Source organism: Trichomycterus rosablanca, chromosome 10, assembly GCF_030014385.1.
Source record: "Trichomycterus rosablanca isolate fTriRos1 chromosome 10, fTriRos1.hap1, whole genome shotgun sequence".
NCBI classification, from domain to species: Eukaryota; Metazoa; Chordata; class Actinopteri; order Siluriformes; family Trichomycteridae; genus Trichomycterus; species Trichomycterus rosablanca.
The window spans coordinates 14,319,843-14,337,851 of NC_085997.1; the positions used below are offsets into that span (position 1 = coordinate 14,319,843).

Below are 18,009 nucleotides of genomic sequence, written 5' to 3' on the forward strand. Positions count from 1 at the left end.
CTATCTATCTATCTATCTATCTACTGTATCTATCTACTGTATCTATCTATCTATCTATCTATCTATCTATCTATCTATCTATCTATCTATCTATCTATCTATCTATCTATCTATCTATCTATCTATCTATCTATCTACTGTATCTATCTATCTATCTATCTATCTATCTATCTATCTATCTATCTATCTATCTATCTATCTATCTATCTATCTATCTATCTATCTATCTATCTATCTATCTATCTATCTATCTACAGTGGGGTCAAAAAGTATTTAGTCAGCCACTGATTGTGCAAGTTCTCCTACTTAGAAAGATGAGAGAGGTCTGTAATTTTCATCATAGGTACACTTCAACTATGAGAGACAAAATGAGAAAAAAAAAATCCAGGAAATCACATTGTAGGATTTTTAAAGAATGTATTTGTAAATTATGAAATTACAGACCTCTCTCATCTTTCTAAGTAGGAGAACTTGCACAATCAGTGGCTGACTAAATACTTTTTGACCCCACTGTATCTATGATGCAATGAACACCTTACAACAGTTTCATATATTATGTATTACATATCTCATCTAACAATATTTACTGCCAGGATAAGTTTTTTATATTACATGCTAAATCTTTATTATATTTATTTAATTACATAGAGTGTACAACATTACTTGTACTATCTGTCTGTCTGTCTGTCTGTCTGTCTGTCTGTCTATCTATCTATCTATCTATCTATCTATCTATCTATCTATCTATCTATCTATCTATCTATCTATCTATCTATCTATCTATCTATCTATCTATCTCTATCTATCTGTCTGTCTGTCTGTCTGTCTGTCTGTCTGTCTATCTACTGTATCTATCTATCTATCTATCTATCTATCTATCTATCTATCTATCTATCTATCTATCTATCTATCTATCTATCTACTGTATCTATCTATCTATCTATCTATCTATCTATCTATCTATCTATCTATCTATCTATCTATCTATCTATCTATCTATCTATCTATCTATCTATCTATCTATCTATCTACAGTGGGGTCAAAAAGTATTTAGTCAGCCACTGATTGTGCAAGTTCTCCTACTTAGAAAGATGAGAGAGGTCTGTAATTTTCATCATAGGTACACTTCAACTATGAGAGACAAAATGAGAAAAAAAAAGGATTGTAGGATTTTTAAAGAATGTATTTGTAAATTATGAAATTACAGACCTCTCTCATCTTTCTAAGTAGGAGAACTTGCACAATCAGTGGCTGACTAAATACTTTTTGACCCCACTGTATCTATGATGCAATGAACACCTTACAACAGTTTCATATATTATGTATTACATATCTCATCTAACAATATTTACTGCCAGGATAAGTTTTTTATATTACAAACTAAATCTTTATTATATTTATTTAAATACATAGAGTGTACATTACTTGTACTGTCTGTCCGTCTGTCCGTCCGTCCGTCCGTCCGTCTATCTATCTATCTATCTATCTATCTATCTATCTATCTATCTATCTATCTATCTATCTATCCTTTTAATGATAAACAACTCTTTGTAGAGAGTTGACCTTGATCTGGATCTTTAAGCAGAATGAGCTTGGGGCTGTAACGTGGGGAGATAAAATAGTGAGATGGAGAGAACTATTCACTTCTCCTTGGTGGATGCGTGGCATATGCATGTACCCTGGAGGGGTCCACAGCTGGGTAAAATTAATAAATTGGACTTATTGGACTATTACTCCACTTGTCTGTGTCAATCTTTTTAAGGTTTATATTCCCATGACAATGCCTTGCAATGTATTGGTACATTGTCTGTTTTTGAGTGTGAGCAGACCCAAATTGACCTGGATGAAATGGCTAGTACCTTTACCAGCTGTGCTCTTGTATTTGCAGGAGTGAGATCTGTATCTTTTTCGGAATGGGAGAAAATCAACACGGAGGAGGTGCGGCATGGAGAAGCTGTGGGGAAGCCCAGAGAGAAAATCCTTGATGTGAAAGAGATGCTGGAGGTTGCCTGGTCCTGAGCCTGACATCATCGAATCAAATCCTACCTTGTGACTGAATTGATTTGGATAGTTTACATGTTTTACATGTTTTACATTTATAACAACTGAAGTTGCAGTATCTGGGACTCATGTATAGCTTGCCAGAAGTATGTGGACACCCGTACTATATATTAATTTAAAGTGTTCTAGCCACACTTACTGCTGACAGGTGTACAAAATCAATTACATAGTAAACAACTTACATATTTATAGAAGACCACAGATGACTTAGTGATTGGGCCAGTCATGATGCTGCCAAAGTTTACTACATTGTATAAGCCATTCCACAATAAAACTGGATCAATAATCAGAAAGTGATCAAAAGTGTCCACTGATAAAATACTAAAACAGGATTTATGCCCATTGTAAGTCTGTAACTGCACTTACAACCAGCGGTAACAGGGTATATGTTAGCTTTGGGTGTGTCAAATGGGCTCAAAGCATGGCCTCAAAGACTACAGACATTGAGTTTTTCTCCCTGAATCTTTCCATATAATCTTGTACTTTAGTAAGTGAAATATCAAAACGTTTTTGCAATTGCTTATTAAGGAGAGTTGTTCTTAAAGTATTGGGAGTATTTGGTGACTCACAAGTGCTATACCTTTACATTTTTGACATTTAGCAGGCGCTTTTATTCGAAGCGACTTACAGTGACGGTCTGTTTTGTCTAAGCAATTGAAGGTTAGGGGCCTTGCTCAGGGCCCAACAGTGGTAAGCTACCAGTGACCTTTTGATTACTAGTCCAGTACCTTAACCACTAGGCTATAACTGCCTATGAGACAAAAGTTGCACTGTGAGTGCAGTGTTCTTTTAAATGGTTATCCTACAGTGTTATTAAATGGGCTTTACAGTGTTATTAAATGGGCTTTCTTTCAGCTATAACAGCCACTCTTCTGAGAAGGCTTCTTACAAGACAAGACAAGTATGTGTGTGATTTGTGATCATTCAGTTAAAAGAGCGTTTGTATGGCAGGACTTTGATGTTGGTTAATGTGTTTATATTTTAATAAATAATTACTATCCATTCCAATGTACATTCATTTAGTGGCCAGTGTTGTGGGTCAATGTTTTGGGTCATTCGCAGGTTGAAAGGTGCTTTAGGGGAGGTTTTCTCCAAGCATGTTACTGTCAATGGCTGCATAGCATTTGTCCCTTTTAATGAAAAACTCCCACATGGCATGCTACCACCACCATGTTTCACCAAAGGAATTAAATTAGCCAGGTTGTTTAGTGCCTGTTTTAGCTGTTCAAAGAGTAACATGTTTGTTTCATCGTCCTTTAGAACCGTTTAGCAATTTCTAAGTGGGCTGTCATACACATTTTACTCAACTGGAGCTACTGGGAAAGGCATCATTTATGATGAAATTGCTGTCCATCTATCAGACATCTACTCTCTCTGCACATGACCTTTGGAGCTCTTTTGGAGTGATTGTTGGGTTATTTCTTATATCCCTGACCAAGACCCTTCTTGCCTGTTAAAAATTTGAACTAGAAGTAGCTTGGAATAACCTTTGAGACCACTGTGGTTCTGGAAACACTCAAACCCTAGACATTGTTTTGCTTTAATCTGTACTTTAACACAATTTGATTGCAGAGATCCACGGACAGTTTATTGGACTTCATGGTCTGACACATCTCAAGAATAATTAAAACAAACAGAATGCACCTGACCACAAAAGTGCCTTAAAATTGGTCTGAATAATTCTTCGAATTAGAGATTTAAGATTAGACATTTTGACTTTGTAGTAATTTTCCAAAACCTCTAAAACATGTATTTACCTTGTCATTATGTGTGATTAAATGTAGCTTGATGGGTATAAATATAAATTGCAATTATATTTATTATGAATCAAACACAATAAAGTGTGCAAAAACTTAAAGGAGTCTGAGTACTTTCTGAATCCACCGTATGTGTGTAGCCCTTCCCCCAGAAACCTGTTTCGAATTATCCTTAATTGCCCCAGCTGCAATTGCCAACTCTTTTTGTAGGTCACTTTGTCCTACAAATACAATGGTTAGAGAGTGATATTCAAACGAGTCGGTCTTCCAAGTTAGTGAAGAGTTGTTTTTCTAGTATGTACATTTGTTGTCCCCCATATCTACTGCTTGATCTTGTTTATATAAAGTGATGTTTTAGCAACCTGATACTCACTGTATCCTTCTGCCAGTAAAACAGGAATTAAACCCTTCTTTTTCTGAAAAAACATATTTAATATGGAACAGGAAAAATGTTCATCTTAAGATTACATACTACAGATTACTTAGCTAGTTGCTAATGACCACAAACAACCAGTTTGCAGAGATCATACTGAAGTGTAATTTAAGTCCTGATTGTGGTCCAGTATATTTAAAGTATTGTCCAGGCCACCCAAAGAGGATGGGTCCCTGCTGAGTCTGGTTCCTCTCAAGGTTTCTTCCTGTAATTTTAAGGGAGTTTGTCCTTGCCACTTTCGCCCTCGACTTGCTCAATAAATTTGACTTGCCTTGACAGTATATTGGTGCTGTTTTGGTTGGTATTCACTAAGACAAATAACAGATACCACAAAACATTACTTTTGTAAGTGTTTGCTCAGTGGTAAAATGAATACTGTAAACATACATTATTGTCCCCAATACATTATTATAAATGATTATACATTATTCAATTCAATAAAATTTATTTATAAAGCACATTTAAAAGCCGAAGCTAACCAAAGTGCTGTACAGCAGAATACAACAATAAAAGAAAATACATATATATAAATGTACATTGTTAGATTAATAAATATAAAATATACAAAAAAAAATTAAACAGCGGGAGTAAAAGAAACACCTGCTTAACCATCTTCATATGCCAGAGAGAAAAGGTAGGTTTCAAGGCAAGTTTTAAAAGCATCAATCGAAGTCTGGGATTTAATACCAAGAGGTAATGAATTTCACAGTCTGGGAGCAGCAACTGAGAAAGCACGGTCACCCTTGTGTTTTAAACGAGACTAAGGTACATTTAGTAAAGATTTGTTTGAAGATCGGAGTGTCCTTTGTATTATTGAATACTTTATTATACATTATTAAAAGGGTTATACATTTTTTAAGTGGGTAGCACTGTCGCCTCACAGCAAGAAGGTCCTGGGTTCGATCCCCAGGTGGGGCGGTCCGGGTCCTTTTTTGTGTGGAGTTTGCATGTTCTCCCCGTTTCCGCATGGGTTTACTCCGGGTGCTCCGGTTTCCTCCCACAGTCCAAAGACATGCAAGTGAGGTAAATTGGAGATACTAAATTGTCCATGTCTGTGTTCGACATTAACAGACATTAAACATTAACAGGCTCCCTGATGGCCGCAAGTCAGATAAAATCTCCCGGAATCTAGAACGAGCGGCCAAGAGCGACACACACGCACGCGCAGGCGACACAGACTTTATTCCCCGATCGCGTATTAAATCAGTTATCTGATATACAATCTAGCGCACTGTGTAGGGAAGATAAATCTATGATCGAATATACAATCTAGTGCACTGTGTAGGGAACATAATTAATTATGTAATACACTATCTAGTGCACTATGTAAGGAACACAAATCATCATCTAGTTATACTTTCTAGTGCACTATGTAGTGAACATGAATGCGTTATCTAATACACTATCTAGTGCACTATGTAGGGAACATAAATCCGTGATCTGATATACAATTTAGTGCAGTGTAGGGAACATACACCAATTGTCTAATTTAATATCTAGTGCACTACGTAGGGAACATAAATTCATATCTAAAATACTATCTAGTGCACTATGTAGGGAACATAAATCCGTTATCTGATATACAATTTAGTGCACTATGTAGGGAACCTAAATCCGTGAACTAATACGCTACCTAAAGCATTATGTAAGAAACATAAGTCTATTATCTAGTACACTATCTAGTGCACTAAGTAAGGAACATAAATTATTTTCTAATATACAATCTAGTGCACTATGTAGGGAACATAAATCTATTATCTTTCACACTATCTAGTGCACTATGTAGTACATATTAATGTGTTTGTGATGCAAACAGTTAGCTTAGTAGCTCAGTAAGCAGCTCCTAAAAGTTCTGTTATCACCCATATCCTTTGGTGTGTGCGAGAGGTTTTCGGGGGTCGGGGTCGAGGTCCGGGGGTACCTCCCTGAAATGAGTTTTTGCAACTTGGAATGTCTGCATTAAACTTGTGAACTGATGCATCTTGTGTAATGAGAAACTACCGTTCCTGTCATGAATGTAACCAAAGTGTAAAACATGACGTTAAAATCCTAATAAACAAACAAACATTATTAAAAATACATTATTGCGGACAACATTCTTGTGTGGTGCAATAGGAGTTATAGAAACATTGTTGATTTTTTAAGAAGTTCTTTCCTCTCTTAATTTTTTTAAGGAGTCAAATGGATCTGCAGTTGTTTTGTCATTGATCATTTGAAATATCTTATGAAATCATGATATGTTTTTGTTGTTTATAAAGATGGTAAAAATATTCTTGCTGAATATTCCACTGCTGTCTTTTCTGTGCTGTAAACTCAGGAGTTGATCTCTAGCATCTTGTCCAAAACAAAAATAAGTTTGGTACGACAAACTACAGGCTGATTTATTATTAAAGTATGCAATGACCCACTGTCAGTATCTTCCATGTGGTTAACTTTGCAGGATAGTTTATTAACATACACAAATAAAAAGCACAAAAGGCAATTTTTTTTGTTTAAAAAAAGAGTTCACTGTCACATTACAGAATCTTTGAAAGCACATCGACTAAAACAGCCTCAAAACAAGCTCAGGCTTACAGTAAACAAGGCTCAGACTTACAGTATATATACCAAAGTTCACTTGATAATTTGATAAGGTGGTGCACATTTCAGAATTCAGGCAAGGTTGCCCACTGGTGGCTTGGTGGTGCAGTGCCATTTTGGCTTGGCTAAAAAGTTTGCATTGCACAATAGCCTGTCCAGCACCAGTACTCTGTTACTACAATGACATTCTGCTGCAACACCTGCAGAAGGTGGCTTAGCATCGTCTTTCTGAAAGAAGCAAGGGCGTCTTTAAAAATACACTGATCAGCCATAACATTAAAACCACCTCCTTGTTTCTACACTCACTGTCCATTTTATCAGCTCCATTTACCATATAGAAGCACTTTGTAGTTCTACAATTACTAACTGTAGTCCATCTGTTTCTCTACATGCTTTGTTAGCACCCATTCACGCTGTTCTTCAATGGTCAGGACCACCACAGAGCAGGTATTATTTAGGTGGTGGATGATTCTCAGCACTGCAGTGACTGACATGGTGGTGGTGTTGTGTTAGTGTGTGTTGTGCTGGTATGAGTGGATCAGACACAGCAGCGCTGCTGGGGTTTTTAAATACCGTGTTCACTCACTGTCCACTCTATTAGACCCACCACCCAAATAATACCTGCTCTGTAGTGGTCCTGACCATTGAAGAACAGCATGAAATGGGGCTAACAAAGCATGCAGAGAAACAGATGGACTACAGTCAGTAATTGTGGAACTACAAAGTGCTGGTAAGTGGAGCTGATAAAATAGTGAGTGTAGAAACAAGGAGGTGGTTTTAATGTTATGGCTGATAACAGCTCTCTAGATGAAAGCAGATGTTGCTCCAAAATGTGTTACATATGTTAATCCTAATCGGAAAGGTTGTTAGATTCCTAGTCCTAGTGAAGGTAAGAAATAAATGGCTTGGTCACATGATTCAAAGTAGCTTTTTCCATATTCTCCCATCATAAGGATCTAACAAGTGGAAAGGTATGTGATTAAAAGAAATAAGTACAAAATTTGTTTTCTAAACATTCAATGCTCTTTTAATTTAGACTTGTTGGGCATATTGAACAGGCCAAGGACTGAGACTGAGGAAGCGCTTTGATTGCAGCAGACTAAACAGTTACTGGGATGGATGGAGGCTTTAATCATTTTTATAGCTATGGACCTGCATCAACCTGTTGAAAATATCGTGCAGAAAGGGAAGAGCAGACCTGAAGAGGCATTCAGATTGCTAGTGCAGATATCACTCAAACCCCCCCCAAGAAGAAAACACCGGTTTTGTGCAGAATTCTGATTTATCAGACTCCGACTCCTTTTCATTCATGTATATTTGGCACTAAAACTGACATACTGGTCTCAAGTGCTGATTTCACAGGGTAGTAGATTGTGTGGTACACTGAATTGCATGTTGATATGTTAATATTTCTAGACAAACAGTAAGAATATTTAGCCACATATTGAGTTAAACAATTAAAGGTCATTGACTGGTTAAAAGAATGAGGCAGAATCTGTATAGCCTAGTTTCTTTTCTGCAGATTAACATTACTCAAGAGACTTTATTACTCAGAGATTTTATTAGAAATGTCTTTACTTGCACATGTACAGACTATTAATAAATGCCAAAAGTGTGTTCTTTTCGTCCTCTATAGCGGTCCATGTATCTGAGTGGCTGGCCATGAGGGTACTTTTTCTGGGGTGGGTGGTACACTGGAGGCCTGTCATAATCGAACACTGGCTCTTTCATATCTGTGGGGGAGAAATGAATCATTTCTTATATTTATTGTTCATATCAAAACAAAAACGAAAAAAAAATCATTTTCCCCTAAACCAATGAATAAAATAATAGTAAGAAAATGCATTTTTGAAACTCTAAAAACATGTTCTTGTCATTGTGGGTCATTAAATGTAGACTGCTGAGTAAAAATGACAATTATTTAATTTCATTTTCTATCATTGCTTTACTCAAGATTATGGTGGGTCCGGTGGGTAACAACCAGACCGGATGGCAAGCCCCAAACAGCCAATCATGTCTGTATGTAGACGCCCGACCGGCCCATAGCACTGTGGATTCAAATCCTTAATCCCAGCGATCATGGACTAGCACACTTTACTGCTGTGCCACCCATGCCATCCACCCCGCACCCACCCCTTAGTTAGTAGCAAAAACATGTTCTTAAAGTAACAGTGATTGCATCAGTAACATGCATTCATGTTTGTGTGTGTGTGTGTGTGAAAAACGTACTAAGCAGGGTGTGAAAGGTGCTGGTAACAGATTCATCCCACTGGCTCTGAAAGAAAGCCAGTCCAGCAGCAGTGATCACATCTTCATGTTTTCTGTAGAAGTCCAGAGTCTTAAAGCTTCGCTGCTTCAGACTGTAACTGCTCACACACACACAAAATGCTGTTATAGTAATTAACCAAGTATACTGTATGCACACAGCAATACTCAGACTGCAAGTAAAAGTGCCCTAAATTCAAATCCTTTACCTCAAAATACTAGGTTTTCCTACAGTAGCAATGAGAAATATTCTACCCCTTCGCTCTAAAAGGTAGTCTCAGGGTCTTAGTAAATGGAGAAAGAATATTTATTGATACATAAAAGCAATTTGTGTAGCATAATAAGATGATAAAACATAATGTTCAGTCTAATTCCTCTAGTTCTCTTGACAAATGTCCATATGTACTATTATTAATCCCCTTATCCTCAGTACTTGGTAAAAGGGTGTACATGGTCTGCAACAATGCTTAGTTAGGTGGTACCTATCAAAGTAACATCCACATGGATGGCAGAACACCTCCGTCGACTTGCCTTCAACCCATATTGCATCCTGGTACCATGTGTTCCCCAGGTAAACGACACACACGCACCCAGCCATCTACGTGATGTAAAAGAAAACATGATTCATCACACTAGGGCACCTTCTTCCATTGCTCCATGGTCCAGTTCCGATGCTCAAGTACCCATTGTTGGCGCTTTCGGTGGTGGACAGGGGTCAGCATGGGCACTCTGACTGTTCTGCGGCTATCATACACAACAAACTGTGATGCACTGTGTATTCTGATACCTTTCTATCAGAACCAGCATCAACTTAATCAGCAATTTGAGCTACAGTAGCTCGTCTGTTGGATCGGGCCAGCCTTCGCTCCCTTACGTGCATCAATGAGCCTTAGCTGCCCATGAACCTGTTGTATGTACCACTGTTTCTTCCTTGGACCATATTTGATAGACACTGAGCACTGCAGACTGGGAACACCCCACAGGAGCTGCAGTTTTGGAGATGCTCTGACCCAGTCGTCTAACCATCACAATTTGGCCCTTGTCGTTTTTCCTGCTTCTAACACATCAACTTTGAGGATAAAATGTTCACTTACTACCGAATATATCCCACCCACTAACAGGTAATGGAGAGATAATCAGTGTTATTCACTTCACTGGTCATAATGTTATGCCTAGTCATGTATATTGTATATAATATAATAACATTATCAGTTTTCTGCTTTATTTAACTCACCAGGGAGATGGTCTGTGATCACTGCTGAAGTCAACAATGCTTTCTTGTTTAAACAAGACAAAGATGTATCTGTGGAATCCTGTTCCCTTAGCAGGAAAAGGACTGATGTAATTGCAGATTTCCTCACCAGAATGCAAAGCATTTCCAGGAATATTCCCACTGCATAAATACAAAGATTTGTTGGTGCTTTCCATTAAGTCATTAGGAAAAACTGAGGAATGAGGAGATACTTACACCAGCCAATTAACATATTCTTGCTCACCATCCTGCAAGTGCTCATCTGTGAAAACATACCAACACAGATCAGACAACCATGCACCTGTTCAAGCTGATTGCCACACCTTACCTTGTCATGTTGCGGTGTGATTTAAGTCGGTACACATACAGTCCTTTTAGAATGTATTTATTTATTTATTAGGATTTAAAATGTTATGTTTTACACAGTTTGGTTACATTCATGACAGAACAGGTAGTCACGCATTTAATGTCAAACACAGTCATGGCAAATCTAGTATCTCCAATTCACCTCACTTGCATGTCTTTGGACTGTGGGAGGAAACCGGTGCTCCCGGAGAAAACCCACATACACGAGGAGAACATGCAAACCCCACATACAAAGGACCCGGACCACCCCACCTGGGGATAGAACCCAGGACCTTCTTAGTTGAGAAACTAAAACAATATAAATAAGGACACAGTTTCACTGATTTGAAGCACCAGTGTAAATGGTCTTAACATAAGAATTACTGTAGAAGCATCTATTAAAAACCTAAGAGTGATGTGGAACATTTTTGTTTCCCAAAACACACTACCTCCCGTTCATGTGTTACCACTGATCCAGTGCTTACCATTATAAAGAGATGATGTGACATCTTCACTTAAAGGTTTAGGTCTGGTGTTACTCTACCTAACTTTGTGCTGTATGTATTATAAGAAGATGTATGTAAATATAGGAGGACATTTACAATTTTAGCATTTAGCAGATGCTTTTTTTATCCAAAGCGACTTACAGTCTAAGCAATTGAGGGTTAAGGGTATTGCTCAAGGGCCCAACAGTGGCAATCTGGCAGGGGTAGGGCTTTAACCAGCAACCGTCTGACCACTAGTCCAGTACCTTAACCACTGAGCTACCACTGCTCTTAATGAAGACCAACTCTCATGTGTGGCCTCATACATTCTCACCTTCTTTAACAAACCACATGAACTTAAAGGGGGAAAAACACACAAGTGGACAAATACAGCATGTGTCCGGTGAATAATAGAAGATGCACATGTCTAGTTATACCCAATGCCCTTCACATTTGATCAAAATTGTGTTTGTACCTGGGCTTGTTAGGAGCAGTGTCCACAATGAATTCTCCTCTGCCTCGAAACGAACACGAGGTGCTGTTGATGCCTGAAACACATAAAAAAACAATGCTAATTTTGAAACAGCACCTGGGATAGCTCGAAGATTACTGGTGTGAAACAGCAAAGTGTTACCTGACTTGGTAGTATATGATTGCCGTAATGCACCATGGCACTACTGTTGTCTCCAAATGCCACCTTTAGCATGATTCGTGGAATGAAATAAGCCATGGGGAAGAGGTCTCTGTAGATTCCGTAGTGTTCTGCTAACCTCTGTATTTGGTATGGCCCATTGGTTTTCGCCCAATCTTCCTTCACTTGATCCAAAGGAATCCGAACTAGAACGTAAAAAGCAAAATAGTCACACTGCATGCATGTGGATATAATTATCTAAAAATATTAGACTACATGTACACTATACTAAATATCAATTCATTCCTTCCTGAAGTGAAATAGTAAAAGTGACATACGTGTGCGCAGACGATCAGCTCTCTCCAGCTCAGGGTTCTTTTTGTTTTCCCTAACCATCCTCCTCCTTTCTCTTGCTTCCTTTGTCCTAGAAAGCCGAAAGTGAGGCAACCCGATGTTCACCGGCTCAAATTCTAGAACACCACATATTACATTAGACATAGGGTAAGTACAGGTAAATAATAGAACTTAATAAGAAAACATTAATCACTTATTCAATTAACATAGACTAATTGTAACTATTGTACAGTGACTACAATAAACTAAATCCTTTCATAAAAAAGAAATAGTTTTTAGTGGCAATCCTTTTTTTATAATGTGTACAGCTTCCCTTTGGAAATAAAAAGAACCTAGTCATCTTTCTTGATGACTCCCAGATCAGACCATCTGATAATGTAAGAAGCCTTGGTGTTGTCCTGGATAACCAGCTGACCTTCTCTTCTCATGTAGCCAAAATAAAAAGATTGTGCTGGTTCCTCCTCTACAACATCAGGAAGATTCGACCATTTCTCACCATGGAAGCCACTCGGATCATTGTGCAGTCACTTGTAATCTCACAGCTGGACTACTGCAATCCCTCCTGGCAGGTGCTCCTATGTCCACTATTAAACCCCTGCAGCTCATTTAAAATGCAGCTGCCCGTCTGGTTTTTAACCAACCTAAACACTGCCACATCACCCCACTGCTGCATTCTCTTCACTGGCTTCCTGTAGCTGCACACATTCAGTTTAAAACACTGATGCTCGCCTACAAAGCCGAACATGGACCAGCCCCAAGCAACCTTCGAGGTCTAATCAAACCCCACTCTGTATCACGCAACCTCCGAGCCACTAGTCTTGCTCGACCTGATCCTCCACCCAGGACTCGAGGAAGACCAGCATCAAGGCTCTTCACTGTACTGGCACCCAAGTGGTGGAACGAACTTCCCATGTCTGTCTGAACATCTGAGTCTCTCGCTAAACTATTAAAAAAACCATCACCAACTTTGGTTCTAACAGAGTTTTAGCAGATGTGTTCTTGGACTGTTGTCTACTTAAACTAGAGTACGGTAATGTTTACTAGGGAAGCACTTCTGTAAGTCGCTCTGGATAAGTGCCTTCTGCTAAATCCTGAATATGTAAATGTAGAAAGTGAGAGATCAGAGACCATTCCTTCATACAGAATCACTCCAGATCCCTCAGATTCTGAGGTTCATGTCTGTGGACCCAAACCAGTTTAATCTTTCTAGCTGAGGCAGTTACATTTTGATTTAATATTTACTGCTATTTAAAGGATTCCATTATAATATATCCAAACATGTTGTCAATGTCCTTTGGAAGAAGAACAGCCACACATCATCACATATCCATCCACCAGGCTTCATAGTGGACAAGCTACAAACGTGACTGACTTTGTAATGTGACTGTTGCATGTGCAAAAAAGTCAATGCTGATAGATGTACTGTTCAGCTCTGATAAATAAAGTGTAAAATGTGTCTGAATTAGGGATGTAACGATACTTTCTACCCATGATGCGATACGATTCACGATACTGGGTTCACGATACGATTTTTTCCCAATGTTTTTAACAAAATGAAATTGAAGACAAATTATGACAAAGTTTCCTTTTATTATTTCTCTTAAAAAAAATAAAATAAAATACTGTATTTGTGCTTATCTTTTTTTTATCTAAATAATGAATGCCCTTTTATTTCTGAGGTAGGTACAAAGTATGCCAAATAATGCTTATTGTGTAAAAACTGAAATGAAATTTTAAAACAAATCCAACATTATATAAATAAATGAATAATAGAAATAAAGAAAGCATCCTCACATAAATACATTTGGCTGGAAAATCCCCCTACCTGGCAACTTTGAATAGCGCCAGTGCACTCTGCTGTTCAAAGTGAATATCATTTCATCTTAAATGAATAAGCGATTCGAATCATGGCACATGTGCACCGATTTTAACTGTCTTGTGGTGCATCGTTACATTCGTAGTCTGAATTGATATTTTTCCAGTTTATATGATATTTGGTAATTCAGACAGAATGGTATTTTACATGAATAAACTGATCTTGTCATACATTGTGCTTTTTTATAAGGCCCATTTCAATCAGTGTTCAGGATGGTGACGGTTTAATATTAGATTCTTATTACACAATAAAATACCTACCTGACTCTCTTTTCTCCTCTGCATGTTTTCTGTAGGTCTTCCACCAGACCTCTTTATTATTGGCCTCCTCTGCTGTTTGGAGGTAGCGTGTGTAACTGCGATATTTCTCCAGAGATTCCAGGTTTTTCCAATCTATATCTTCATTTGGCATTGGACCAAGTGGTGCAGCTCGTCGACATAATACAGCTGCAGGAGACAAGTAACAGTCCATGTTAGCTAGCACATTTTATACAGATGAGCTACATTAAACATTTGAATTTAAGAGTTAAGAGTTAAGCAAGAAAAGTCCTGACTTGAGTCACTGGTTCAAACGTGGGGGAGGACCAGTGCCAAGCATAATTCTCATGTTTACTCTTCTACTAAGAAAACCATGTAGAAATCACATAAACCACATAAACCTATCACATAAATCTAATATCTACATGATATTTTGGATACCATAGCAACCAGCTAGCAACACTTTAGCAACTATTAGCACTTCTATGGAAACCATGTAGCAACAACCGGCAACATTCTAGTAATAACGCAGTTGTAGCCTAGTGGTTAAGGTACTGGACTAGTAATCAAAAGGTTGCTGGTTCAAGCCCCACCACTGCCAGGTTGTCACTGTTGGGCCCTTGAGCAAGGCCCTTAACCCTCAATTGCTTAGACTATACACTGTCACAGTACTGTAAGTCGCTTTGGATAAAAAGCGTCTGCTAAAAGCCGTAAATGTAATAAACTGGTACATCAAAACAGCCAGTTAGCAATAACCCAGCAAGACCTTCAAATGCCGTATGACCCACCTAGCAAAACTCTAGCAACCACCTACAATGCCACAGTACTCACTCAACAACACTCTTGCAATAACCTAACAACACCCCAACAAATTCCTGTTGCTGTGGAAACTGCTTAAAAAAATAATGAACAACCACCATAACATACCAAACAGAGTTATAATATCAACAAGCAGACATCAAGAAACATCCTTGCAACTACCTGGGTCACCAAAGCAAACACCTGAAATACTATACCAAACTTTACCAACCAAATATAACATAGCAATACTGTTATGATACCAAATATAACATACTATATACTGTGTATAACTGGGGCTGTTACACAACAACTGACCTTGTCTGGAGGGGAAAGAAAGGGCGTGTTGGATGTGCTATGTACTCACTGTTGCTCCAAACAGTGACCCCTGCTGTCTGGTGATGGAGGAATACCTCAGTCTACAATGTTCTTCTCTCTGTGTAGTGGATCTATATAAAAATTTGCCACTGGTTGGTGAAAAGAGCCTGATCACTCTTGTATGATCAGGACAAGTGCTAGCACAAACAATGTGCAAGAGTTTGACAATAATATAATTCTGCTCCTATAATTCTGCTCTGGAACCACCTGCTTCTGAATGTCTCCAAAACTAAGGAGATGTCGGTGGACTTCAGGAGGAAGAGGACTTTGACCACCCCTGTTACCATCATGGGTCAGAATGTTGAACTGGTGGACACGTACTTGGGTGTACTTGGGTGTCTGGCTTGACAACAGACTGGACTGGAGAGCCAACACAGAGGCTGTGTACAGGAAGGGGATGAGCAGACTCTACCTTCTGAGAAAGCTCAGGTCCTTTAATGTGTGCAGCAAGATGCTGACTATTTTCCACCAGTCTGTTGTTGCGGGGGCTGTGTTCTTTGCAGCAGTGTGTTGGGGAGGCAGCATCAGAGCAGGAGATGCAAAAAAACTTAAGAAACTGATCAAGAAGGCTGGCTCAGTCTTGGGCTGCTCACTGGAAGGTTTCGAGTTGGTGGTTGAAAGGAGGTCCCTAAACAAACTCATTTCCATACTGGACAATCCATCACACCCCCTCCATGACCTCCAAGTCAGACAAGCGAAGCACTTTCAGTCACAGATTTATTCAGCTCCGCTGTAAGAGGGAACGATACAGAAAATAATATGTACCAACAGCGATCTCACTGTAGAACTCATCCCCACTGTGCCGGGACATCATTGCTCACTGAGTCAATATCAGGACTATCAGGACAGACTCATGAAGCATGATCTGTCACTCTGTTTATGTCGTTGCACATCGATGGATATTTAATGCACAGGACACTTTTATAATTTTTCTATTATTTCACATATTGTATATAACATTGTACTGCAATACTTACTTAATATTTCTTACGCACCTTGAACCTATTTAATTAATAATTTTTTCCCCCCCCCAATTTTTATCCCCCAGTCTAGTCGTGTCCAATTACCCTGACTGCGTCCTCTATACTGATTCGACCCTTCACCGCTGACTGAGGACGCCTCTCAACTGACATGCGCCCCCTCCAGTACGCACAGTCAGTACAGATAGTGCATTTTTTCACCTGCACGAGTCGAGTTCATACACTTGACGGGCACTGTGTACGGAGGGCCACACCCCATCAGCATTATTCCTCAGCCCTGTGCAGGCGCCATCAGTCAGCCAGCAGGGGCCGCAGTCGTTATGAGGCCCTATGAGCCGACTTTCTTACCCTCTAACCCTGAACAACAGCCAATCATTGTTCATGCAGCCGCCCAGCCTAGTCGGAAAGGCAGAGCTGAGATTCATACGATGTATTCGAAACCCCAACTCTGGTGAGCTAGCGTATTTGACCGCTGCACCACCTGAGCGGCTATTTAATTAATCATTTTTAACTGAGACTTTTACTTACTTAATTTTTTTCTAATGTACCTTGAGCTGTTGTAATACTTGACTTTCCCTCTGGGATTAATAAAGTGATCTATCTATCTATCTAGTAGGATAGATAGTGTAATAATTCAAAATAACACAACCAGTTATTATGCACACAATCACTTTTTATACAGAAATGATTTGGATTTTGCATAAATTGCAAATGTTCAACATGCACCAGTATAAAGTCAGAACTCTGCTTTCTCTGCTTACCAAAATGGATTTGCATCCCTACTACACACCACAATGTTAAACAAAATAGTAAACAAGTGTCATTATTATAGTTCGGAATAATGTGAAACAGCAATGGGTGATATGGTGAAATTAAAGCACACTTCAGTAAATGCAGTTATAATTTATATTAGTGTGTGATAATTCTCTTGGTACTCTTGTTTTCTCTTACTTCCCAAAACGGGTGGCACGGTGGCTTGGTTTGTAGCACTGTCGCCTCACAGCAAGAAGGTCCTGGGTTCGAACGCCAGGTGGGGCAGTCCGGGTCCTTTCTGTGTGGAGTTTGCATGTTCTCCCCGTGTCTGCGTGGGTTTCCTCCGGATGCTCCGGTTTCCTCCCACAGTCCAAAGACGTGCAAGTGAGGTGAATTGAAGATACTAAATTGTCCAAGACTGTGCTTGATATAAACTTATGAACTGATAAACCTTGTGTAATGAATAACTACCGTTCCTGTCATGAATGTAACCAAAGTGTAAAAACATGACGTTAAAATCCTAATAAACAAACAAACCATACTAGAAAGCATGCTTAAATTATCTATAGGTTATAAGTTATTAAGACACTACTGAGTACGTTAGTACGTAGGTTGATGCAATGACTACAAATAAAAGCCGTTTAAATAACAAACAAAACAAAGTAACATAATGGCACAAAAGAAACATAATAAATAAAAGCAGTGTTGCTTTACCTGCTGTTTTAAAATGCCTCGCATTGTTTTTGACCCCTAAATTCGTTAGCAACCGCGTTACACTCCTCTGTAACGCCATGTTTAAAAGAC

At 38.8% G+C, this 18,009-nt stretch overlaps 2 protein-coding genes across 4 annotated transcripts in view; one reads left to right on the top strand and one right to left on the bottom strand.

The window, feature by feature from the left end:
* Window positions 1-3,919, top strand: part of fdxr (ferredoxin reductase) — a 72,078-nt gene extending 68,159 nt beyond the window's left edge. For both annotated transcript variants that reach the window (XM_063002854.1, XM_063002855.1), the window contains one exon: window positions 1,889-3,919. In XM_063002854.1, the coding sequence (XP_062858924.1) occupies window positions 1,889-2,019 (131 nt within the window). In that variant the 3' untranslated portion in view covers window positions 2,020-3,919. The remainder of the gene's footprint in view (window positions 1-1,888) is intronic.
* Window positions 3,920-8,373: 4,454 nt separating this feature from the next.
* On the bottom strand, window positions 8,374-18,001 carry mrpl38 (mitochondrial ribosomal protein L38). Of its 2 annotated transcripts, none has more exons than XM_063003621.1 (9): window positions 17,920-18,001; window positions 14,300-14,485; window positions 12,148-12,279; window positions 11,813-12,015; window positions 11,654-11,726; window positions 10,565-10,610; window positions 10,331-10,489; window positions 9,061-9,197; window positions 8,374-8,564 (listed from the first exon to the last, which is right to left on the bottom strand). In XM_063003621.1, exons 1-9 carry the CDS (start codon window positions 17,996-17,998, stop codon window positions 8,428-8,430), a joined length of 1,152 nt encoding a protein of 383 aa, XP_062859691.1. In that variant the 5' UTR covers window positions 17,999-18,001; the 3' UTR covers window positions 8,374-8,427. The 2 variants fall into 2 exon arrangements, with proteins under 2 accessions (XP_062859691.1, XP_062859692.1); XM_063003622.1 differs by lacking the exon at window positions 17,920-18,001 and adding an exon at window positions 15,462-15,476.
* Between the last annotated feature and the right edge of the window lie 8 nt (window positions 18,002-18,009).

Bases quoted from the DNA above. Each gene is read 5' to 3' on its own strand.
- mrpl38 (XM_063003621.1), bottom strand. From the start codon at position 17,998: ATGGCGTTACAGAGGAGTGTAACGCGGTTGCTAACGAATTTAGGGGTC. The intron at 9,198-10,330 runs GTGAGTTAAATA...GTGTGTGAGCAG, and splicing joins GATCACAGACCATCTCCCTG to TTACAGTCTGAAGCAGCGAA. The intron at 8,565-9,060 runs GTACGTTTTTCA...TCTCCCCCACAG, and splicing joins CACCTTTCACACCCTGCTTA to ATATGAAAGAGCCAGTGTTC.